Below are 26344 nucleotides of genomic sequence, written 5' to 3'. Positions count from 1 at the left end.
GTCCTCCCTGCACACAGGTCTCTCCTTCCTCCCTTCTTGAGCAGTGATCTTTTTCTTATTGGAAATATAATACATTTTCGACAAGACAGGAATCTTTTCTTCCTCAAAAGACAAAATTTCACACACATATTTTCTAAATAATTCTTTTGGGGACAGCAACCTGGTTAAAGGAAAATTTAAGAATCGCAAGTTATTAGATCTCATTTCATTTTCTAATGTCTCAATCTGGTTGTGAAGAAAAAAAATGTCCTTAATAAAGGATGTATCTGCAGCTTGTAAAGGTACTAATTGAGCTTTAAATGTATAAATAGAAGTCTCCACATTTTTTAACCTGTTTAGCTCTAGTTTGAGTAGAGAAAATATGAATTTGGGATATGGAACTGGACACCTTCTTGTTCACCTTAGCAACCAGTCTACATACATTCAGGAGAGAGACATTTTCTGGTTCTGTACCCCCCTCAGCTGGTTCACTCAAATCAGGTATTATTAAGGGAAAAGGTAACAATGATAAATTATTTTCGTTTACAACTGGCACAATGGAAGTAGAACCCATATACTTCTCCCCCCTAGAGCTTCCTTCCACAGAAAAAAACTGTGAATTTGCTCTAAGGGTACCCACAGTTGCCCCAGCTAGAGTCCCATCATCCATTTGTAATACTGCAGGTTGAAGGGGTGGTTGCGAGGGCCCAGGACTCAAAGATATCCCCGAGGGTGAATTAACCCCCGTGCAGTCCCTCATGGATGACTCACCCAGATGTAAAACGTGGTCATCCATCGGCTCGAACTTTACTGATGTGGAGGGCTGTATAATAGGGCAAAGGAGAAGAAGTCCAGGTCTTCGATTTTCTCTTCTTCCTCATTTCTCACCTGGGGTGCACCCCTTTGGTGCGCGGCTTTGGCTGCGCGCCAGCGGCTGCATGCCACCGGGCCCTCTTCTTTAAAGTTCTTCCGGGCTCCTCCCAATGATGTCAGGGCCTCCGAGGGGTGCGCCTCTCTCTCTCTCCTGGTGTCGGCGCTGGGCAATGACGTTCAGTACTGGGGTCCTCCCTGCACACAGGTCTCTCCTTACTCCCTCAAACATTGACTTTTTAAATATAGTCTGAGGTGTGTCGTTATGCAGAATTATGTAAATTTACCACATACTGTTATTTCTGTAGAATTTTGAAAAATCTGCCACGGAATTTGCTGACTCTTGCTGCAGAATCTGGAAAAATCTGCCACAGGAAACCAGGGGCTCTGCTTGTCTGCATGCCAATGCCGTATCTCTATGACTGCCTCATTGAGGCCTTCAGCCTGCTAATTTTGGAAGGTTGGGGCCAGACTTCAGTCTTCTCTGGAAATATTGGAGGTGCTCACTGTTTTCTTCAGTCTTGAAAGGCAGCCAGAGCTATGTGATATCCTGGTTTTCAGGCTTTAAAAATCTTCATGTTGCTGCAGACCTATCTGTATGACCATTGACACAATGACAGTAAATTGCTTCGGTATTTTATCCATTTTTTTCTTTCTGTGCATTCACAGATAGTGTTTGTATAGGAAAGGTAGGGAGGTTTGCATAGATTTATTTAAAAAAAAACCCCAAAACTAATACTTTGGGCTATGTTATAATACAACAAGACTCACCCAAGTGAGGGAGCGAGCTCTGTCTCTAGCCGGTCCCATATTATGGAACTCAATGCCCCTGGACCTTAAACTCCAGAGCAATCACAAACTTTTCAAAACACAGCTCAAAACCTGGCTTTACATACAAGCCTTCAAGAAAGAAAACTGATGCAGGCTATTTGAAGTAAAAGATATGCGGCATAAAGCACCAAATGCCTAATTTTATAAATCCTTACTGAATTATTTCAACATTTTTCTAACTGTAGGCAACCTTCAGGTCATATTGCTACGATACACTTAATCCCCCTAATAAACGCCTTATTGTTACCGAACACTATTGGCACCACCTATGTAATGTACAACCCATATTTTTTACTGGTGCCCTATTGTAAACCGTTGTGATGGTGAATAACTTAATGACGGTATATAAAAACTCTTAAATAAATAAATACATTTTACAATTTAAAGATGTTTCTGTCCAGGTAAATGAGCAAAGAACATGGTCACACGTCCTCTATCAGCAGGAATATATAACTGGGATATAGGCTGTATATTACTGCTTTTATCTAGTTTTAAAATATTGCACATAATGCACAAGATACAGGTTACCCCCCCCCCCCCCAAAAAAAAACCATTTTACATGTCTACATTGGATTCTTGTGGGAAAGCAACCACTGGACTTAGAAGCATCATCATCATTATCTCTGTTATAATTAGATATAACAAATATTTTGCGGGCAGTAGCTTGATTGCTAGAAATTGAGTGGAATCACCCTTTTGCCACCAGCTTCCTCAGTACTGTTGGGAAGAGTTCCCTCCTTGGATCCCTTCTGCTGTGTCTCCTCTCTGTCCTCCCCTTGGTCTGCTACCATGCAGGAGCACAATCCTCATGGAGAACAGAGCAGAGCTATCCAGAGCTGTCCCGGGGAACCCACAGCTAGCTGAGTTTACAGGATATCTGTAATAAATATATGTTAGATTGATTTGCATGCACTGGAGGCCCAGTATGCAAATTGACCTCATATATAGGATAACTTGAAAACTTGACTGGCTGTGGGGTCACCAGGAAAGATTTGGGAACCAATATTCTGCCTGTGGGTGGGCTGGCACTTACTTTGTTGCAGCTGAAGCCTTTCTGAACAGCTGTGTAATCACATGATGGGTCTGTCTGGCAGGAGGGACTACATCAAAGCTTGATATATAGTCCACAGGGCCAAAATCTGACTACAGCCACTTTATCCCGACCTCTCCTGTAATCGTAGGACTGGGTAGGAACCCCAGAGAGACTCCAGGCCTTGAATGTTATGTTAGATTACATTTATAGACCACTTTCCTTGAACGAAGCAGTTTACAGCACTAAATACAAATAGCAAGTGATGACCTCTAGCAGAGTCAGCCAGGGTTTCTTGCTTGATGGAAAAGACCTTCTGGGGGCAGGGAGGTGTGTGTGTGTGTGTATCCAGTGCACACTGTGCTGTATCACAGATGAATAACTCTGAATATTTAACAGAATTCCATGTTGTTCCTTCCTGGCAAAGAAATGAAAGGGCTGAGGACCCCTCCCTGCCCAGATTGTGGGGAATAGATGCATTCCAATCAGTGGTGGATCAATATGCCTGTTCTGTGAAGGGTCAGGTTCAGAGAATAAGGAGTGTTCCCTAGAGCTGATAACATCTTATGGGGAGAAGTCAAAGGTGATAGCAAGAGAAGATATTGAATTCTTGTATTGGTAGGCTGCATTATTGAGCATTTTAAGGCAGGTCCAGGTTAAAAGCTCACATTATCACACTGTCTTATCCTGATTCCAAAAGTCCTTTGTTTTTTTCTTTGTAACCTCTTTCCTGTTCTCTTAATTATCATGTATTTATCAATCATTGTTGTTTTGTTAATGTGCCAGCCCTTTGTGTTGTACTTGTTAAGGTCAACAAGTCAAAGAACTTGTAATATAATTCAAGAGGCGGTTCATTCTAACACAGAGTAGTACCAGTTTTTAATTAACTTCTCAGTCGGTTCTATACAGATACATAAGAAGTAGAAAGGTGTATCACTGTCCCCCAACAAGGATCGTGTTTCACAAATACTGCGTTGGCAGGCAAGATGAACTGCAAATATAATTGTGTGTAATTTTAATAATAATTGCATGTAATTATATTAATGAAAATGTTTCATTTGCAGTTTATCGACCCTCCTGATGCAACATTTTTACTACTATGTAGAAAAATAGACTGCCCCTTCAATTATATTACATGCTCTTTGGCGTTTTGATTTTCTTATAGCATGTTAGCTCTTCCACTCTATTGTTTCCTGTACTTGTTAAGATGCCAGGTACAGGTGCTGTATAATGACTGAAAATAAGGCAGACAGATTTTTAGTTGTTTGGTGGTTTTCTTCAATTGGTCTTTTCAAGAAAGCTTCCTCCCACAAGAAAGAAGAGTAGGATTAAACCTCTTAGTCTCTTTTCTCCAGTCTTCAGAACCTCACCTTACATCCAGAGAATATCTGATATCCCCTGAGTAGCAGTCTGCTTTGATGAGAGATGAATAGATGTGATTACAATATTTTCAGTCTTGCCTAAACACATGGGATTTTTGCTCCAGATGTCCAAGAGATAAAGAGGGAGACTATAAGATATCTGCCAAACAGGAGCAGAGATCCTTGTACCACTAGCAAACAAGTTTTCCAGTATCTTTTCAAAATATTTTGAGGTACTGAAGATGTTGGTGAGAGTTTGCCTACTGTTGATCTTAAGAAACTGAACAAATTTATGGTACAGAAGACTTGTCATAGGAATCCTTGTCGTCCTTTAATCAGACAATTAGATCAAAGGATTGCCTATGCTCCTTCAGTCTACAGGATGCATATTGTTACATTCCCATCACTCAGTTTCACCAGTCAGCATTTACAGAGCCTTCTTATTTAGCCTGGAATAGGGACCCTTTGTTTGTTCAGAGATGCTGGTTACTCTAGTAGCTACACCTCAGGAACAAGGGATCTTTTTGTATCTTTATGTGGACAGTGTCCTAAATAGAGCCAAACAAATCCTTTCTTAGTGGCAGTAGAGGCCAGACACTTCTAAAGTTCTTGCAGGGTCATGGCTGAATCATCAACTGAGAGAAGTCATGCCCTCAACCATCTCAGGATTTGTCATCTGGAAACAAGGTTTGTGACTCAGGAACAGTATGGTAACTGCCCGAGAACCCAGTGATCCATTTGAAGGAGGAGACATAAGAACATAAGAAGTTGTCGTACTGGGTCAGACTGAGGGGCTATCAAGCCCAGCACACCATGTCCAACAGTGGCCAATCCAGGTTACAAGTACCTGCAAGTACCAAAACATTAAGTAGATCCCACGCTACTGATGCCAGTAATAGCAGTGGCTATTCCCTAAGTCATCTTGAGCATTAGCAGTTAATAGACTTCTTCTCCAAGAACTTATCCAAACCTTTTTTAAACCCAGCTACACTAACTGCCCTAACCACATCCTCTGGCAACAAATTCCAGAGCTTAATTGTGTATTGAGTGAAAAAGAATTTTCTCTGATTTGTTTTAAATGTGCTACTTGCTAACTTTGTGGAGTGCCCCTAGTCCTATTATCCGAAAAAGTAAATAACCGATTCACATTTACCTATTCTAGACCTCTCATGATCTTAAAGACCTCTATCATATCCCCCCTCAGCCATCTCTTGTCCAAGCTGAACAGCCTTACCTTTTTCACCTTTCCTCATAGGGGAGCCATTTCATACCCTTTATCATTTTGGTTGCCCTTCTCTGTTCCTTCTCCAGTGCAACTATATCTTTTTTGAGATGCAGCGACCAAAATTGCACACAGTACTCAAGGTGCAATCTCACCATGGCATTATGACATTTTCCATTTTATGAACCATTTCCTTCTTAATAATTCTTAACATTCTGTTTACTTTTTTGATCACCGCAGCACACTGAGCTAACGATTACAATGTATTATCCACTATGACACCTAGAAATATTTTCCTAGGTGGTAGCTTCTAATATGCAACCTAATATTGTGTAAGTACAACATGGGTTATTTTTCTCTATATGCAACACCTTGCACATGTCCACATTAAATTTTATCTGCCATTTGGATGTGCAGTCTTACAGTCTTGCAAGGTCCTCCTGCAATTTATCACAATCCACTTGTGATTTAACTACTCTGAATAATTTTGTGTCATCTGCAGATTTGATCACCTCACTCATCGTATCCCTTTCCAGATCATTTATAAATATATTGAAAAGTAACAGTCCAAGTACAGATCCCTGAGGCACTACACTGTTTAACTTTTTCCACTGAGAAAACTAACCATTTAATCATATTTCTTTTTCCTGCTTTTTAACCAGTTTGCAATCCATGAAAGAACATCCCTTCCTATCCCATGACTTTTTAGTTTTCTTAGAAGCCTCTCATAAGGGACTCTTGTCAAACGCCTTCTGAAAATTCAAATACACCATATCTACCGGTTCACCTTTATCCACATGTTTATTAACCCCTTCAAAAAAATGTAGCAAATTTGTGAGGCAGAACTTCCCTTGGGTAAATGCATGCTGGCTGTGTTCCATTAAACCATGTCTTTCTATATGATCTGTGATTTTGATCTTTAGAATAGTTTCCACTATTTTTCCCAGTACTGAAGTCTGGCTCACTGGTCTATAGTTTCCTGGATCTCCCCTGGAGCCCTTTTTAAATATTGGGGTTACATTGGCCACCTTCCAGCCTTCAGGTAAAATGGACAATTTTAATGATAGTTTACAAATTTTTACTACTAGATATGAAATTTCATTTTCAAGTTCTTTAAGAACCCTGGGGTGCATACTATTCAGTCCAGTTGATTTGCTACTCTTTAGTTTGTCAATCTGGCCTACAACATCTTCCAGGTTCACTGTAATTTGGTTCAGTTCATCTGACTCATTATCCTTGAAAACCATCTCCGGAACTGGTATCTCCCCAACATCCTCATTAGTAAACAAAAAAGAAAATAATTCATTTAGCCTTTCTACAATGACCTTATCTTCCCTAAGAGCCCTTTTAACTCCTCGATCATCTAACGGTCCAACTGACTCCTTTGTAGGTTTCCAGCTTTGGATATATTTCTAAAAAATGTTATTATGAGTTTTTGCCTCTATGGCCAACTTCATTTCAAATTTTCTCTTAGCCTTTCTTATCAATGTTTTACACGTAACTCTACATTGCTTATTCTTTTTCCTATTTTTCTTCTGTTGGATCTTTCTTCCAATTTTTGAAGACCAGGCATATAAGATTTCAACAGGGGTGACTGTAGAATAGGGCCTTTGCCTACTAGGATTTGTGGCTCTGATGAGAGAGATGGTTCCATATAATATTGATTACTGTAATTCTCTTAGTATTGCCAGCTTCTTTTATGAGAGTTTTGCAACTTATTCAAAAAACCTATTAGCCTATGTTATAGTCCTCACACTGGCTGTGTGTTTGCTGGTGTATTAAATTGGTCTTGATACTAGCGTTCAGTGCAATGTGTGGAGGTGCTCCTTGTTTCCAACAGTAAATATGTCCCTACTTATGCTCTGCACTCTCTTCAGAAGATATGTACTAGTACGCTGTACCTTCTGTTAAAGCTTTTCACAGAGAAATGAATGAGAGCCTTCTCAGTTGCGGAACCAGTGGTTTGGAATTATTTACCTCCTGATCTCTGACATTAATCAGACTATGTAAAGTTTCACAAGAAGGTGACAAGTTTTTTCACTCAAACCTTTGGTGCTGACAATGTAATGCCCCTCCCCTTTTTTAAATTTTAGTTCTTATGCTGATTTATATATTATCTACTTTTGACTGATTTGCTGTTGACTTGTGGGTTTATGAACTATCGTAAGAGGTAGAAATATGGATTTTCCATTTTCATGCTAATTTAAACTGTTCATTTTGTATGTTTTTGTATTGTATTTATGTTAACTTCTGTATCCGCTGAGGGCAAGTCTTTTGGAGCAACGGAATATAAGTGGTCTTAAGCAAAATAAATATTAGAACATCTGTTACTAAAGCAATAGAAACCACTGGAAAGAGGATATAACAGTTTTTGGCTTCCCCAAGAAGTTTTTCAGTCTCTGACCTGTTGAACCTAGAGAAACAATTTAAAGAAAAGAAGATCCTGGTTAAGAAAAACATTAGATGTTAATTTTGACAAATGTGTGTCTGCACAGATGGCAAGCCTTTATGTTAGGACTTTCAGCTCAAGGGTCTTTGGTTTCAGCAAGAGAGAAGACAGCAACTTGAATATTCTGAAAATGAGAGCCAGAGGGGTACGGGAATATAGGACTAGGCAACATAAACAGTGGCCTAAGGCGCTAAATTTTGAAGGTATCAAATACCCAGGCCAAAAAGGAATGGAACTGTGCTCCAGCAATCCACTTCAGAGGGGCGCTGCTGCAGTACTCTGGGACTTTGGGGGGTGAAGCAATGGAAAGGGACTTTCCCCCACTTTCCAATTTTGAGAGTCTCCCACCCTCCACCAATGTTTCCTCAAAGGATTGGATTGCTGCGAGCAAACATTTTGGTTACCTGTGAACACTACGTTCTTTGATGCAAAATATCTGTCAATGTATATGCGGAACATAGACAGACCCTCACCAAATACAGAATAAAGAGACCATAAAGGATAAATAGATACGTGCAGACAAAAATTGAACTGGAAATTTTAAACGAGCCAGACTCTTTGTGCAGTGCAGCAATGCAAAAACAGAAACTCTGCCATTCCTCATAAAACAATGAAATCAAGAAATTCAAAGCATCACTCATAATAGTAAAATCATACTAATAAAATATAAATATTTCTATACAGCAAACAAATGACTCATCCAATAATTATTCTCATCAATTTTTTTACATTTCCTGAAAAACAAAATAATTTTAAAATCAGCAGATGCAATAAATAACAACTAATAATTAAAATTAATAAAGGATAAACAAATTTCTCTACTCTCTCCATACCTGGAAACTTGATTTCCAGATAGCCAAAAATTGTTGTGGATTAGCAGCGGAGAGAGTTGTTACTCTCAAACTTTCTCCTATCTTTCTCTCTCTCACACACCCTCAATCACAGGACTCAAACTTTCTCCTCTCTTTCTCTCTCTCTCTCTCACACACCCTCAATCACAGGAACATGCTATTTCTGTCTCTCACATACACACACTCTCACACAAACATGCTCTCTCCCCTTACACACACACACACTCTTTCTCTCAAGCATACACCTTTTCTCTCTCCCTTACACACACCTTGGGAAACACTCCCTCAGACACACGAGGGTCCATTTTCAGCTGCTGTGCAGCTCTGCTAATTAGCCAGATAAACATATCCGGCTAACTAGCAGGGTATATTCAAGTTAGCTGGTCTAACTGGCCTACAGCCCTACCAGAGTTAGCCGGCTAACTGCACTCCTCCCGATGCGAGTATGACCCACCCATGGAACGCCCCTATGTTATCTGACTAAATTATAGTCTGGTAACTAGTTACCCAGCTAGAATTTAGCTGGATAAGAGCTAAATATAGCCAGGTAAGCCATTTAGATGGATAACTATTATGTTATCCATCTAAATGCTTTTGAATATCCACCTCATGCTTTCAGGCATATACCCTTTCTGTCTCTCACACACACACACACACACATTCTTGGCCTCCCCCCTTCTTCCGTGCTTTTTCTTTGAGGCCCAGCTGGCCTCCAAGACTTCTCAGGCAGGATGGGCTCTGCCACAGTCCCATCGAGCCTCAGGGTCCCTAGGGCTGCACCCACCAGTTTGTTCGCTAAGGGGAAAATGTGTGCGCTGAAGCATAAAACATTGTGTGTGCGCATGCACGGAGCTTAGAGGGAACAGTGTCCCCCACTCTCCAGCCGTTGCTATGGATGCAAACCTCAGATCTGGGCATGTGGAAAGGTCAAAATCCTGGAAATCAGAGGAGTTTGTTTTGTTTGGGGGACACAAGGAGGGTCAGCTGGCTTCTATGACATCCATAGACAGGAGAAACTATGCATACATTTGAATATTCAATATGCACACATAGGGGTAGATTTTAAAACCCCGGCGCATGTAAATCCCGGGCCTTATGTGCGCCGGGCCAATTTTCAAATGGGCCCAGCCATACGCGTAAACCCCAGGTCGCATGTAAATACCAGGGCTTTAAAACAGGGTCGAGGCGGGGCTAGATGCGCCGGGCACAGTGGCCATTTGCCGCTGTGCCGGCAGGGTGCTGGCACATGCAACTTGCTCCTGCTCCTTTGTTTTATTCATCAGATGTTTTAAATATTTTATTGGCGTTTGTCAAATATTAGATCAAATTTATGTGAGTTTTTTTAAATTATTGGATATTTGTCAACTGTTTTTACATATTTATTCTTTTTATTAGTATGATTTTAATATTATGAATGATGTTTTATATCTCTTGATTCTATTGCTTGATGTTATGTGAGGAATGGTGATATTTCTGTTTTTCCATTTAGCACAAGCTTGTTGCAGTTTCCAGTTCAGATTGTGTTGGCACATTACTATTTATACTTTCTGGTGTTTCTGTTCTATATTTCATGAGGATCTGTCTATTTTTTAAAGGTCCATTTCTTGTGCAACTTTAATTCTTGCTATGAAAATGATGCCGATTATTATCACTGGCTTTTATGGCATTATGGTCATCTCGTCTTCATTTCTATGGTAACAAAAGTTTGCTCTTTAGTAATTTCACTTGCACGCAGAAAGAAGTTTGTAACCTTCTTGCAGAAAATATTTTTTCATACACATATTTTATTGTAACTGCTGTTAGTAGATTAGGCGATTATTTTAAGGATGGAGTTAGCCAAAGTTTTCTCTTAAGGATTAGGTTGCCAGGAGCATATAAATTGTTAGGCTTTTTGCATCAAATAAAGTAGTCTTCACAAGGTAATGTAACCAAACATCTTTGCACACAGCAACCCAGTCCTTAGAGGGAGCACTGCTAGGGACTAAATAAGGAATTAACAGATAAGGGAAATTCTTCTTTGCAGTTTCAATCAGTTTTTACTGTTGTCTTATTGCTGATAAACTCTAAAAGAGGGGATCATTTCACCATTTATATGTGACATGGTAAAATGGGATGGTTTACATTTTGTATTTTCGGGCTGAAAGTGTCCCTTTGACTTGAGTCACACACTTGCATTCCCTTAAGCATGCCAGTATCACTTTTGCATTATTGGTGCAGCATCCTTTAATGCTAAAAGTACAGTGCAGAAATGTAAGCAAAGCCCATGCTATAGAATGCCCTAGAGTTCTACTGCGGAAGTATTGCAAGGAAATTAGTTAAAACTTCTCAGAGAGATTTTATGACTTACTCGCAGTGAAGCTCTGGCCATGCTTCTGCTGACATAAGCATGGTGCTGTAGTGTCAACCTTCAGACGCGTGTATCAGCAGATTTTGCTGCTACACAGCAGTTAGGGTCGCGCTGTCCCCAGTGTGCCAGAGGGTTTGGCTTCTAGCCTGAGAAGGCTGAGGCTCTGTCATGAAGGTAGGTCAGGCAAAAGGCATTTGAACTTGTGTCTAGTTAAAACATGAAAAGCGTTAACAAGTAGGAGAGAGAGAGAGAGAATGCATGACTGGAATCTCGTGGTGCTCACCTGATGGGCCTTCCTGGTAAAACTAGTTCCACTCAGCTCCTTTTTTTTGCTGTTGTTGTTGCTTCTCTCTTACGCACACAACTGCTGCAATCTGCCCAAGTCACCTGGCTAAATCCTTTTCAAAATTGTCTTCTGTATGGATAGAATGTAACCAGCTAATAAAAATGGTCTGGGGACTAAAATCAGACCAGTTACTCTACACATCAAGTATATCAAATGTTACAGAGTTTCTGGGTCGGGAGACCCTTTCCTGAAGACAGGCTGAATGGTCATGCAAGATATTAACAGCTGTAGGGGAGAGTATGGATTACAGCATGATGGCGATGTTGTTGGTGCATCCCTGACTGCCTATAAGGGGGCTGCACTAACATCTGGAATGCTTGTGATTTCTCAGCTGTTAGTGGTCACACCTCAAGGCAAGCAAGGCCAGTCTCCGCTCCTGCTGCGCGTCAGCCCAATTTCCAGCTGCAGTTCTGTCTCCTTCCAACATGCTTCCGTGTCCATTAGGGCTGGGCAAATCCATAACACCACAGAGATGCTTCGGCAGCAACCAAGGCCCTCAAGGCCTCTCCTCTCGAATGTCACTTGACTTCAAGCTTGTGATAGAGGATAAATTAAAAGTTTTTAATCTTCTCACTGATCACGAGGGAGGGCAAGAGTTCCTGTAACTCCAAAAATGGTGAATCTGCGAGTTCACTTTCCGGAACGTCTTTCCTCATCGGTGAATGTGGAGAGTTCCGCCTTAATTTAATTGGCCAATCATTTTTCCCCCCCCCTCTTTCCTCTATGGCACATGTAATATGGCATTTACAAAAAAGATAGTTTTGTGACTAAGATAGTTTTGTGACTGTCAATTGTTTTTGGTTTTGGTTTGTTTGTTTTGGTTTGTTTGTTTTTGGTTCGTCGCCTTTGGTGACTGTGTGCCAGAATTGACCACTATGGATTGTCTGCACTTTACAGGCCCTCCTGTTTCACAATATTCAAATGCCACAGCAGGTGTTAAAATCATACCAACAGGTAAAAAGAAATCAGTCCAGTGACTCTTAGAGCCTTCTTCGATGATTTTTCCAAGTTTGTATTTAAGTTGTCAAAAACAGGATTTTCTAAAATTGTTCTGGCCAAATTATGCGCTTTCTCTTTCTATGTATATGTTAGCAATAGTGAAATCTAGAAAAATGAAAGATGTTTACATCTAGATAAATATTTATATACACAGAGAAAGAGATACATGACATTTGAAAGAAATTGATGGCCTCTGAAATGTTTCCTTATGGCAATGCCTTTTATTTGCTTGTTCATGTGCAACATATGATACTTGTGTATTCGGTACCCCGAGATGTCGGCAAGGCAAGAGAGTATACTATTTATATATTTTGTGCATGAGTTTTTATATGTGCACATAACAAAAGCATTTCATTAATGTATCTGAGCGCCGATGTCAGAAATAGTGACCAGAAATATTTAGCGGGCAATGCTGCAAACCATTTCAGGAGCAAAGCGCCAGTTACTTATGGAAATGGGCTGTTTGATTATTGCCCGTCTTCTACGTGGGTGCGTCGACAACACGCCTGTTTTTACCTGCACATTTTTTTGGGGGGGATGTTCCCCGGCCTGGGGAGGTAACCACGTGCATTGCTTTGGCTATTCTGAGTTTCCACGTGTGGTTTTTCCACCAATACCCGCTCAAAAAAAGCAGTCGCAGGTTTGTGCAGGTATTTTGGAGGGGCGCAGTAAACAAAGCGAAATTACCTCGCAGGTGAAACCCACCCGTGGGCTTTGCCAGAGCACAGTAGTTTATCTACCCCCCCCCCCCCCCCCCCCTTGGGGCCTGTAGAAATTAGGATTCTCTGCTAAGAGGCTAAGGTATTTTTCTGCTATTGAGCAAATAGTATGCTGAGCATGAGGGCAGGAGATCCAGTATTTGCTTGAGTATCACGGAGGAGACCAGCGACACATTTATTTGCATGCATTTGCCAGATCACATTTGCATGCCAGTTAGTAACTGCATACAGTGTGTTGGACCTTGAGCACAAGGATTCAACACGATTCATGCTTTTCCTTATTATTATTATTATTATTATTTTTTTTAGCTCAGGCCACTTGAGGTGGAAGGGGAAACTCCCAATTCCCGTGCTCTGGGGCCTTGGTGCCAGCATCAGCCCCTTCTGCAGTGTTGGCATCTGCTGTGCCCAGCCCCCCCCCCCACCCCTCCCCCGACTCTGCTGAGTTTCTTCAAAAGCCCAGAGGCAGTGCGAGCGTAATTTCTCATGTTGAAGTCACAGAATGAAGTACAGTGCAGAATAAGGACAAGGAATTCCTGTTCAACGAGTGGAACCCAAACAGTGCTTCATTCAGCAGCGAGACTGAGGAGGATATCCTGTTATACTCTGTGATGGTGAAGAAAAGAGTCACTTCCTCACGAGTTGTTTCACTCAGGTATAAATAAAAGTCCTTACTTCCTCATGTTTGCTCTGCTCACCACCCACTCAATACACTTGATTGGTAGTACAGTAGAGCATAGGAACCCTGTTTGTTTTTTTTTCATTGATGCGTGTTCAAATAATTAACTCTTTCTTCGGTTGTCTGCACATTAGTGAGCTTGTTGGGGGTGCAGTAGTGCCACCTCTGGTGTTGCAATAAATCATTTGGCTCTTATTCAACCCTTCCGTCTAGGGCAGGATTCTAACGAGCCGCAGCCACCTTTGGGATAGGCACCCTGCTGGCACTCTCCTTGCCCCTTAAAGGGAGGAGGAAATAAAATTGCAGAATTTATTTTGAATAATCAACAGCGGGATGAGTCAACGGATGCACACAGAAAGTGTCACGTTAGGGTCACCCGAAGATGCTGTGCCAGCTCAAGGATCAAAACGCACATCCCAAGAGCTATGCTGGGATGCTTATAGTGTGTGCATGGTGCTAACTGCCAAGCCAAACCTCTGCTCCTACAATATGTGCCAAGTATTTTTCGGAAACATCCCTGAGCCTGTATCTGTTATTTCTGAATAACAAACTGGTTATCAGCCTGTGCCTGGGCTATCCCCTCCGGGTGTGCTGCCAATGAGCGGAAGTTATAAAACTATAGCTAACAGTAATGAATGTTTATTTAGAAGATGATTCTTAAGTCTCACGTAAAGCTCTCAATCCGGTAAAAGCTTCTGGAATCTTCCAGCTTTTCAAGCTTGGTAATTTTTTTTTTTTTAATAGAGTCAGATCTGTGGACCAGCTAATAAAAAATTAATTTTAAGTGTGGAATGCATAAACCTCAGTATAGCTCTGTAAACTTGACCATGCTTTTTTATCAGGGTTGCCAACTCCTGGAAAACATTATTACTGATAATTCATCTTTTTTTTTTTTTTTTGTATATTGATAGCAGATGAGTCACTGGAGACTTGCAGAATTCAGGCTTTTGAGGGTTGCCTCCCACTGAGGATATTATCATCAAAATATTGGGGTGTACCCTTCAAAAATTCAGGCTCTTCTCCCAGTCCGGGCTGGCTTGCTCACTCTCTCTCCTCCAGAGTGTTGGATCTGCAGCAAGCTTCTCTCCAACGGTGTGGTTCCTTTTAACATTGGGAAAATATTGGGTATGACTTAATCATGCAGCATTTCCAGCTGCTCTCCATGCACCAATGACACCGGAAGGGGAGGAGTTGGAAGAGGCACGTGACCAAGTCACCAGTTATGCTTTTTAAGAAATGGGCAGTTGCAGAACTATGGACTTAAACACGAAGAAATGAAGGCCTTTTTGGACGCATCCAATTTTAAGCTGATTTTTCAGTTCTTCTGTAAATTTATGGTTGGTAACCTTGCTCGTCAGCCAGTCCCTGCCGGAGGTTTCAAAGGGTTCTGTGCCGCAGGAGAAGCTTGCTGAGAAGCCACAACTGTCTTGGCAGTTTTGAAAAAGCTTTTAAAATTAATGTTAAAACATTTTTATTGTATTTTATGCATTGCTTTACAAGAGAAATTCCCTTGCTAGAGGGCTTGATGGTCAGAGTAGTTATCCTTGATCTTGTTGACCGTGTTCTCCAGTGGCTTGGAACATCTGGCTTGGTCTTTGACAGATTACGTGGTACCAAAGGCCTCTACCTAGGTGTATTATCGCCTGAATCTCACACAGAATTGGCTATATTGACTGCTAAAGTAACATGCAATGTTAATATGAGAACTTCCACAAAGCAGTAAAATCAACTGCTAACTTATTTGTCCCCCACCCATCCAAATTATTTTTAAAAATTAAAACATGGTAATTTATATATGGATAGACATATTACCATTTTTATATTATTTATACTACCATGAATTATTTGACAGTAGATATCTTTTTATTTTATTTATTTATTTAACTTTTTTATATACCAACATTCAAGACGGTGGTCCCATCATGCTGGTTCACAAGAAACAGGGGTGTAATTATAATAAACTTTACCATTTAAACAATAGTGCAGTTCTTGTGGAACAAAGTGGCCCCTGGGGGTCAGGCTGTAATAGCTACAGACGCTTCCAATGTGTCCTTTTCCCCATGTCTTCCGGCTCTGTTTGGTAAATGTAGGTGACCATGTTTGGTTAGAACAGCTTTAAAACTTAAACAAATAGTGACAGGCTGTCCAAACAGGCTTCGGAAATGAACTTAATCAGGATGTCTGAGAAAGTGAAAGCAAATAAGTCAAAGAGGCAGTTCCAACCAGTTGCCAAAGCCTACTGCAAGTTTTTACCAACTGCATTGAACGTGTTAATTGTGCCATGGCACTGACTGCAGTAACTTCACTCACTCACTGTAAACATTGCTAAATAGTTAAATGGCAAGGGTCTGTGTGTGGATATCAATAATTTTAGCAAAGTGATAATGTTTAGAAGAAGATATATATCTAAATCGAAAGCCCAGATGAAAATAAACAGCATCGAAGCCCTTGGTTTGATGAGTTGTTTCTTGGCATGGATGTTTGCTTTCTGAATAGGGTAGACACGCTTTTGAGTTTTGCTATGTTTAGCTCCAGATATAGTCCAAGAAAGCGGATGCAGGTATAGTTTAGGCTGTATAGTATAAAAATGCAAGTACTGGAATAAAAACTATCAGATATCAGATGCACAGCCGTAACTTTAAGTTGTATAGCTTCTGGGCAGGCTTTCACGCTTTTGGTATTTGTATTGAGGCGAGATGATTTTCTTCATGCACGTCAACAAAAAGAGAAAATGCAGAGGTGGGATTGTGAGAAAGAGAGGAGAAAAGGAGGTATAATTGGAAGGCAACAAGGAAAATACATAAACGCTAAGCAAACACCTTGGTCATTCTTCACTGAAAAAGGGAATGGAGAAGGACCATAGACAGTTGGAAGGGGTACTTATGGGAGTGGTATAGATGTTGCACCTTTATGGAACAGAGTGTTTGCTTGGAACTAGCACAACTAAAAGTAGACACAGCTATGATGCTGGATGGCATATATCCTAGGATATTAAGAGAGATCAGAGAGGTTCTGGAAGATTCACTGATGGATCTGTTCAATCAATCTTTGGAAACAGGAGTGGTCTCGCAGAACTGGAGAAAGGTGGATGTTGTTCCTCTTTATAGAAGTAATAATAGGGGAAATACAGTCCAATCAGCCTAACTTCAATGGTGGGAAAATTAATGGAGACTATTAAAGGGAAGAATAATGAAGTATCTTGAATCCAATGGGATGTAGGATCTAAAGCAGCATGTTTTTACTAGCGAGAAATCATGTCAGACAGATATGATCAATTTCTTTGATTGGGTGACCAGAGAATTAGACTGGGGGTGTGTGCTATATATGGTGTACTTTAATTTCAGTAAAGATCACCATTCTATCCTAAATAGGAAACTAATCATAATTGGCCTGATTTTAAAAGGGCCACGTGTGTAAAAAACGGGGGTTATGTGCGTGGCTGGGCCTTGCGTGCACCGCACACATTTTAGAAAGGGCCTGAGCACGTGCATAACCCCCATTACACGCTGAAGTGCCAGGCCCTGCAAACGAGGTGGGCTGGGGGGATGTAGGCTGGGTGGGGCAGAGGGTGGGCTGGGTTAGATGCCAGGGAGGAGAGGGAAAAAGTAGGAAGGGTAGGGTTAAGGAAAGTTCCCTCCCAGTCCGCTCCTTAATTGGAGCGGACTGGGAGGGAACTGGGGGAGGCCCAATTGCGTCGCCGCACGTATGTTGCTAAAATCCGCCCTCTCTGCGCATGCGAGTCGTGGGCGGGCCCGCACACGGCCATAGGATTTTATAACATGCGCGCACATGTTATAAAATCGGCACATCCATGTGCATGTGCCAGGAACCGCGTTCAGGTCTTCAAATTGACCCCAAACTGAGCAGCCTGGGAGTAGGAAAAGGTGGATTAGAAACTGGTTGAGTGATAGCTATCAGAGGGTTGTGATCAATGGAATTCACTCTGAGAAGAGAAGGGTGCTTAGTGGAACGCCGCAGGGATCTTTTCTGGGGCCAGTTCTGTTCATGGTCTTTGTGAGGGATGTTACAGAGGGGTTAATAGGAAAAGTTTGCCTTTTTGCAGATGAGACTAAAATCTGCAACAGACTGGACACCTCTGAGGGAGCAGACAGAACGAGAAGTGTTCTGGTTTTGTCTGCATATCTCTGTTTCTAATTTTTAGTCACTTATTCTGTATTTAATGAGAATCTGTGTTCACTTGTGACAAAGGTGAGATATTCTGCTAATGTGTAGGCTCTATGTACGAATCTGAGGCAGTCTGGCTTGTTCAGTTTCCCCCAAAGGTGTTTTAGGGCCCGGTGGAATATCTGCAGTGTTGCCATTTCATAGATTGGATTGTTGCTGTTTCAATTCTGGGAGTTGGTGCTGTTTTGGTATGACAGGTTTGCTATATAGCTCCTGAATGTCTTTTTTGAAGGGTTTTATGTTACTTCACAAGCGCCCGGTAATGAATGGAGTTTATGTCACTGTTACTGAGGTGGCAACCGAATTTTAATTTTTTTATTTGAAAATGAAGGGAAAACAGCCCTTTCAGAGATTATCTTCAGGTGTTGCGGTTTTTGTTTTTTTTTAATTTAAAAACTTTTCTATACCGTTGCTAAGTTAAATACCATCACAACGGTTTACATGTAGGCACATATTTAATGTCGATAAAAGTGTACTATAGTACATTCTAACAGGTGCCATTAAAGGTTCGGTTACAATATATCAATATACATAGTCATTAGCGAAATAGATCATGACCAGATGTACCAAGGTACTTACTTGAGTAGTTTTATTACACATAGTATTATATTTATGCTTATTGTGGTGTAGAGTTCATAGACTAATCTACTGTAAAGTTCAAAGTACTGTGTGTCTGTACCTTTCTGTCTTTTCCTGACTAGTTTCGCTCTTTTCACCCATCTCTTTGTAAAATGCTTGTTTAAAAAGCCATGTTTTTAGGTTTTTCTTGAATGCCTTGAGATCACTTTGTAGCCTGATCTCTGGAGGCATTGTGTTCCAGGTTATGGGTCCTGCTAGTGATAGGGCTCTCTCTCTCACTTGTGTCAGTCTTGCTGTTTTAACTGATGGAATGGTTAGGAGGGCTTTATTTGCTGAGCGGAGGTTCCTGTGTGGAGTGTGTACCCGTAATGCTGTGTTTAACCAGTCTGATTTCTCATCATAAATCAGTTTGTGAATGATACATAGGGTTTTGTATTTAATTCTGTGTTCAATTGGTAGCCAATGTAACTCTGCTAGGGTTTCAGTTATATGGTCCCTTCTTCGTTTTCCTGTTAGTATTCTGGCTGCTGTGTTCTGAAGTATTTGCAGTGGTCTTAATGTCGTATTAGGTAGTCCTAGCATAAGAGCGTTGCAGTAGTCCGTGCTGGTTGGATTTCTTTTAATTTGTAAATTTATGTATTTCTTGATTTTATTTTTTTGCAGTTTTCCCCCTCAGGATCACCAGTGACACATTCATCAAACATTGTGATATGGTTTCTGAAACATATTTGTCTTATGTATATTTATATTAATATTTGAAAGCATAAAGTCTAATTTTATGTTTTTACAGAATTGTTCTGGGAAGGCTTATGGTTAGTACTATGATTATTTAATTTAATTATCAAAATCCTGATGGGGTGGGAAGAGGAAGGTGTAGCCCATGGAACAGAAGGTTAATTGGGAAGAGGGAGGTGCAAGGTTTGTGTAGGGATCCTAATACTCTTGCATCAGTCATAGATCGAACAAAGCTCAAGGAGTGGGCAGTGCTTGGCCCCATGTGAAAAAGTGGAGAATGATGCATTTGGCGTGCAGAAATCTGAGGGAGCAGTGTATGGTAGGAGGTAACATAACGATTTACATTAACCAAAAGAGAGACCTTGAGGTGATCGTGTCTGATGATCCAAAGATAGTTGAAACAGTATGATAGATTGTGGCCAGAGCCAGAGGGATGCTAGGATTCAGAGGAAGAAGCATAACCAGCAGAGAAAAGGAGGTTATAATGCCTTTGTACAAGTTGTTGGTGACACTTCCCTCAAGTCCAGCTCTGGAGGCCTTACCTCCAAATAAACTTGGCCAGATTAGAGGCAGTCCAGAGAAAGGCTATCAAAATGTGCAGAGTCTTCACAAAAACCCCTGTGAGGACAGGAGAGATGATAGAGACATTCAGATACATTAAAGATATAGGTAATGCACAAGAAACCAAACTTTTTCAGAGGAAAGCTTGCTGTAGAACAAGAAGTCGTAGAATGAGACTCCAGAGAGAGGAGTTAGATTCAGGAACAACAGCAGGAAATATTTCTTCACGGAAAATGTGGTGGATACATGGAATGCCCTCCCAAAGGAGATGGTGGAAATAAAATTGGTAACGGAATTCAAGAAGACATTGGATAAGCAGAGAGATCCTTACTTGCTGAGAAGAGAGAAGAAAGCCAAAGTTCAGTTGAGGTGTATGGCATTGCATCAGGAATAAATTGCTGGCATATTCTAAGTTTCTGTGTATCCTTTACTACTACTAATTCTAAGCCGTTAGTGGTAGATGAAGCCAGTCCTGGCTTTGTATTCCCAGTCTCCATGCATTGTGGGATTTGTAGTTTTCCATTTTAGATGGACAAAAACAGACTTCAAACCCCAGGTTTTAGGAGGCTGTTTAAAATTCAGAAACAGAGAAAAAAAAAAAAAAGAACTTTGTAAGTGAAAATAATAAATACTTTTTGCTTACTGTTGTGTTATCCAGCATTTTGGTACTGAGAGAAGCCTTCAGGAAGGTACGGGCTCAGTCTGAAAGCATCTGTTCTGGCTTGGCATTCGCTGGCAGCCCAGGCAAGGTAAATGTGCCTGTTCAGATACAGCAGACTGCTGAGTATCCAGTTATACAATAAACAAAGATATTCAGTATTGTGTCTTCCTTTAGCACAGAAAAGAAATGCTGACACTGCTGGAAAAGATCTGCCTCTTGGGCCTTTTAGCTTTCCTAGGGGCAGCGATCGCCATTCAGCAGAGGATAACTGCGGCATTGTTTCTCCTCTTTGATGGCATGTTTTGTGTTATACAATGTATTGTATTTGGTGGGGGGGAGGGAGAGGTTGGTGTAACACAAACGTTTTGGCAGCCATATTGGGCCTGGAAGGAGGCTGCATTCTTTGCAGGTTCTGATACTTTGTATTGGACCAATCAGAAAATGATGCAAAGGTGACGGCGTCCTTGAGCTGTCAGGAACGCGCGCGTCCCTTCGTCAGGTGCTGCCTGAAGCAGAGGCGCAGGGCTTTCAGAACGCCATGATTTGCTATCTTTTTCCACTTTCCTGATACGAAACAGGAAAGGAAAAACATTTTTTTTATAAGTAGGACTGCAGAAAGAGCATGTTTATCTGCATTTAAAAAGAAAAAGAACTCTTCCACCTTCAACAGTGTACTAAAAGAAACGTTTCAACCAGTGATCTTCATTTCCTGTACCCCGCATTATTAGGAATATACATTTCAAAACCAATGTTGGGAGTTTAGCAGAGTGGAACGTATTTTCTCAATGTTATTGTGCTTATCTGTTTAACAAGGCAGAACAATATGGGGTAGATTTTGTAAAAAAAAAAAAAAATATGCGCACGCGTCCATGAGTGCGCGCGCTACCCGGCACGCACTCATGGACGCGCGATTTTCGCACATTATACGCAAGGGAGGGTACATTTTTGCGACTTTCCCGCGGCGACGCATTGCTGCTTTCCCCAGTTCTTAATTGGAGCGGACTGGGAGTGAATTTCCCTACCCTACCCTCCCTTCCCCTCTCCTCCCCAATCCCTAAATTTAAAAAAAAAAAAATTTTTTTACCTTTGTGGCCCAACTTACTTCAGCTCCCTGAAGTAAGTTGCACGCGCCGGCAGCCGGGTCAGCAAACAATGGCGCTGTCCCGGCCTGCCCCTTCCAAGAGCGCGTCCCAGCCTTTACGCGCCCGGCCATGTGCGTAAAGGCCGAGATTTACGCACGCCGGGCATTTAAAATCTGCCTTTATATATTGGATAATTTCACACTTCCATAGTTGTTCAGGTCCATCAGTTTCATCTTTGTTTTCTGAGCTATCTGTGGACTCGATGTACTAAAAGAGTTGAACTATTTCACAGCCCTATGTGATAATTCCGGGGAAGAAGAAACCCACACGCCCATTCGTCTGGAGCCAATACTTTAGCACTGGAAAACATTTCTCCCCATCCCACATAGGGTGGTAGGCTCAGAATTGCTAGATTAGCACTTTTCCCAGAGCATGAACCTATGTCGTCGTGCCCACCAATCCTCTTCCTCTAAAAACTGGAAATAGCAAAGTTGAACATATATTTAAAGTGTTTACCGTTATCCACTTATGGGTATTTCATAGTAATCTTCTGAACCATTTCTGTAGGTGTTATAGAAGATATAGAGTTATAGACAAGTCTCATGCACCCTCTACTGGTAAAATGTAAAATACCTTTAACTGATAAATGAATCAATATAAGTTTATTATATTTGCTACATATTTCATTTAATTTAACATGTTCAAGAACTTTTAGTTTTGAAACAGTGTTGTACTTAACACATTCTGATTACAAGAGATGAATGGACACAGTCGCGCCACCCTGATGGTGCCGACAAAAGAGAGAGCTGCTCTATTTCACGATGGATATGCAGCCACGTGTGAGGGATCTGGCCACCAGGAAATCTGATTGGTCAATTTGGGCTGGTTCAGTCAATAAGCCCTCTCCCTTCCATTGCATTATCAGTTATCTAAATGGTACAAACTGAGTGCAAAAAGGGTATTCTTGACTTCAAAGCTTGTAGTAAAATTTCTCCATGAACAAGGTTCATTCAGAGCTCTGCAAAAGCTCGCATTGTGGCACCTGGAGCCTTGTAATGAAATCATCATGCTTGGAATGTTTCAGAATCGCCGTTTCTTGTTGCTCTGACTGCACGCCTTATAATCTCTTATAACGCTCCTTTCTGCTTGTCTTCCCAGGATGCCTTTGTGGAACTCTATGGGAGCAACATGAGGCCTTTGTTTGACTTCTCTTGGTTGTCACTGAAGACTGTGCTGAGTCTGGCTATCGTGGTGGCTTGCATTACGCTCGGCGCCTACCTGGGACACAAATGAAGCCAACAAAACATTTTGATCGTGGATGTATAAAAAGCAAGACCTCACAGCAACAGGAAAGCTTTTACCGTGTTCTGCTAATAACAGCTAGAAATTTTTTATTTTATTAGCGCACCAAGGCTGCTTACTAAATCAGCTATACAGTAACTGCCAAAGAAACATTTACAAAAAGAATCCATGAAAACTAGCAATTTATTTATTAAACATAGCTCCGAAGTTCTCCACAGCTTTTACCACAGGTATCCAAATATTGCCAGAAAATTGTTGGATTTTTTTTTGGGGGGGAAGGGGGGAGGAATGGAGTTGTTTTATATTTGTTGGGTTTTGTATTGTGGTTAACTGAGAGAGATGCCATATATCCCTGACCTTCTGGATGTATTGTGTGTCTCCAGAGGGTAAAATCACTGTTAAGACTCTTCCTGCCTTTCACTTGCATTCTCTCATATACAGTAGGGGACTTGGACCATGAAGGAACTTGAACTCATGTACTACTGGAAAATATGAAGATTTCCATTTGACCCACGATGGTACATAATGTGCTAAAGAAAGCCCTCCAGAAGTTGCTTTTAAGTCCATTCAGGATGGAATGGACATTTCCAAGGTGATGTTTCATTTGAAGTGGGATCAGATACGTTATGGAAGTTTTGTGGTTTTTTTTGGTTTGTTTTTTTTTTTAAAGCTACCAACTATGGCAACAACTATCATTGGAATAGAAAAAATCACAGGATATGCTATCATGTGGTCCTTCAAATTATGGGGGATATTTATGTTTAAGTATGGATCATGTTAAGAGGATGAAATAGCCGTTGAGGCTAAAGGGGTCCCAGCAGTTTCAGACATTTTGATAAAAATATCTTTGACAGCCCTTCACCAGGACTGGGAATTCTTCATTGCCTGCATCTGCAAAATTTACTCTTGCACTTCAATGACTTCACTTCTCCGGTTGATCCCATACAGTCACCTGCCTTCTCCCAGAGTTCGGAGCACAAATACATTTAGTTTGGCCTCGGCAGCCTGTGAGATACGGCTAATGGGATCTGTTTGGATTACTTGCCTGTGTTGCATCATAGCTGAGCTCTGCTTGTCAGTGCTTATCAAACTGGATACAAAAGTCCAATTCCATTTTTTTGGGGGAGAGGGAGAATGTGAAGGATTTGTGCTTGGGTTATGCCAAATATTGATCATGAGTCCAGCCGTAACTGGAAGAGGAGTGGGACATAAACGCAAGTGGAAGACCATTCTTGTGCAGAGGGCTAAACCATGTGCAGCTTTATTAAAGCAGCAAAAACTCTTAGACTGTCTCATTTAGAAACTGTGATGACCGGGTTGGAGGCTGGACTCTTCAGGATTTGTAATTCCAAAATACTGTGTAATGTCCAAGTCAGAACCCCTGGGCTGACTTTATTTCTGCAGAATTCCATGTTCTCTGCAGTGACCGTTTTCTTGTTTTCTTCCTTTACGTATAACTTTTAAAACCTCTGCATCCTTATAAGTGTGGATATGCGGATTTCTTGTTGTATGTACAGAAGAAGGGTCTGAAGCTCTGGTTAAAAGGAGCTGCCAACACGCAGTATTGTCAAAGATTGAATTAAGTGTTGGATACGCGTGACAGGCAGCTGCAAATTTCCAGTTTTGTGGCATTATAAGAAATTTTATTTCTAACAACCTTGGAATGTAATATATTTAGTTACCAATGACTTTATGCCTTTTAAAGCTGCTTTTAAAGATTTGTGGGTTACAGACTTAAAAAAAAAAAAAAAGAAAATCTTAATGCGACACAGCATCTCTCTTTCACCCATACACAAACGTGGAATATGTTCTTACATTTAAAAAAAATATTGAAATTTATTTTTTATTTTGCAAGATACATTTATTGAAATTTTATGTTGCTAAAGGAAATATAATTTCCCTTATTCTGTCAACTTTAAAAAAAATGTGTATATAATTATTTATCAGAGCCGCAGTCAAGTATGAGATAAGTAATGTTACTGGACTGCAAGCATAGGACACATAAATGCCTTTATATAGCCAGCAGATAGTAAAGCAGTAGCTCTTAGCAGATCTGTTGGGTTTTTCTTTGTGTAGGGTTTGTTTGTTATTTTTTCTTGTTTTAAACAGGCAGTTTAATTCTGCTTTGGCAATGGTCATTACATCATCCATGTCCCCACTGGGATCAGATGGCAAGGCGCTAACGTCCCCACCATACATTGTACAGATTCTCAATCTCAGGCAAGAGGCCAAGAGCTGAGCATCCTCCACTCATGGCTCAGACCCTGCACTTGTATTTTAGCCAAAACAAAAAGGGCAAAGAAGCGATCTAGGTCAACAGCGGACAGGGAGTAGGATGCAAACAAGCTGCAGCCTTCGCAGTACCTCTTGGTCTAGCTTTTGGGGGAGGGGAGTTCTCACTGAAGAGGTTTTGTGTTCAAATACTATGTCAGTGTATCTGGTTTTGCTGCATCATTTAAATGATAAAAGAACTCGGCCTTCTCCTTTTCAGATACTGGTACATTTAAAAATTAAAGTATACACATGTGCAAGGTCTCATTTTCTGTAACAGGTTCTCATCTCTGGTACCCAGGACTACAAATAGCCCCATTTGGTTTTAGCTTGCAAACAACAAATAGTTTGCAGATATTTTTCCATGCACGTGGACATAAAACCTAGTTGACTTGCATATTTTGGTTACTCTGAAAACCAGATCTGTTTGCAGTCCTCAAGGACCATAGTTGAGCAACCCTGTTTTACAGTTACAGCTCTACAACTCGGGCTCAAGTTGCCCTTGCATTGGATGCATAAATAGCACATTGATTTTATTTGTACAAGTTTTCTTATGGTGATGCTGCCCAAGAGTTCCATGCTCACCTTGAAGTAACGATATTTGCGCTCTGTAATTACGTGTACTAAATGTTGCCAAGTAGTTCTCGCTTGCTTTGGCCTATATTCTATAAAATTTCCATGTATTAAAAAAAAAAATTAATGCACAGGAGTAAAATCTTTATGGGACAAAGCCTCATATCCATTGGGCTGCCCAAATACCTTTGTTTTTCCCCCCTAGCCTAAGACAAAATAAAAAAAAAAAAAAAAAAAGAAAGACATGAGCCAGGTATTCATCCATTTATGTAGCTCAGGAATTGTGCAGAACAGAGGGCCCCTTTGTGTCTAAAAACTTGACTAAGGAAAACCAGTTAAGAAATAATCTTTCCTGTGCTTTGATTGCTGCTGCTGCTGCTGGGCTGCTCTGATGCATTTTGCAGGCCACATGGGAGACCTCCTTTGATGCTGAGAGGTACGCTGCTTGCTACAGCGTACTTCCTTGTAGCCAGAGACCATTTTTTGGCCTGGGTGAGAGCTTCAGCTTCCATATCATGAACATAAGCACGCTAGTATTTGCTGGGAGCTCCAGCTGCCTGACGTTTTCCCTTCACTGAACGATGTACCTGTAGAGACCGGCATCCCTATGGTTGAGTAGCTCCTCGCTATCAGCTGAAGATAATTTAAAGAGTTATTTAACCTCGGATCATTTGAATAGTAAAAACAACAGAAAAAGAGAAGTCTTTATTTT

General features: G+C 40.9%; 1 protein-coding gene across 1 annotated transcript in view; it reads left to right on the top strand.

The window, feature by feature from the left end:
• BCL2 (BCL2 apoptosis regulator) overlaps positions 1–25915 on the top strand; it is a 300057-nt gene extending 274142 nt beyond the window's left edge. The window contains exon 2 of the mRNA XM_029590305.1: positions 22645–25915. Coding sequence (XP_029446165.1) covers positions 22645–22779 — 135 coding nt within the window. The 3' untranslated portion in view covers positions 22780–25915. The remainder of the gene's footprint in view (positions 1–22644) is intronic.
• The last annotated feature ends 429 nt before the right edge of the window (positions 25916–26344 follow it).

Source organism: Rhinatrema bivittatum, chromosome 2 (assembly GCF_901001135.1).
Source record: "Rhinatrema bivittatum chromosome 2, aRhiBiv1.1, whole genome shotgun sequence".
Lineage (NCBI taxonomy): Eukaryota > Metazoa > Chordata > Amphibia > Gymnophiona > Rhinatrematidae > Rhinatrema > Rhinatrema bivittatum.
Note: the sequence above shows the minus strand (reverse complement) of the source record. Positions and strands in the feature narration are given on the sequence as shown.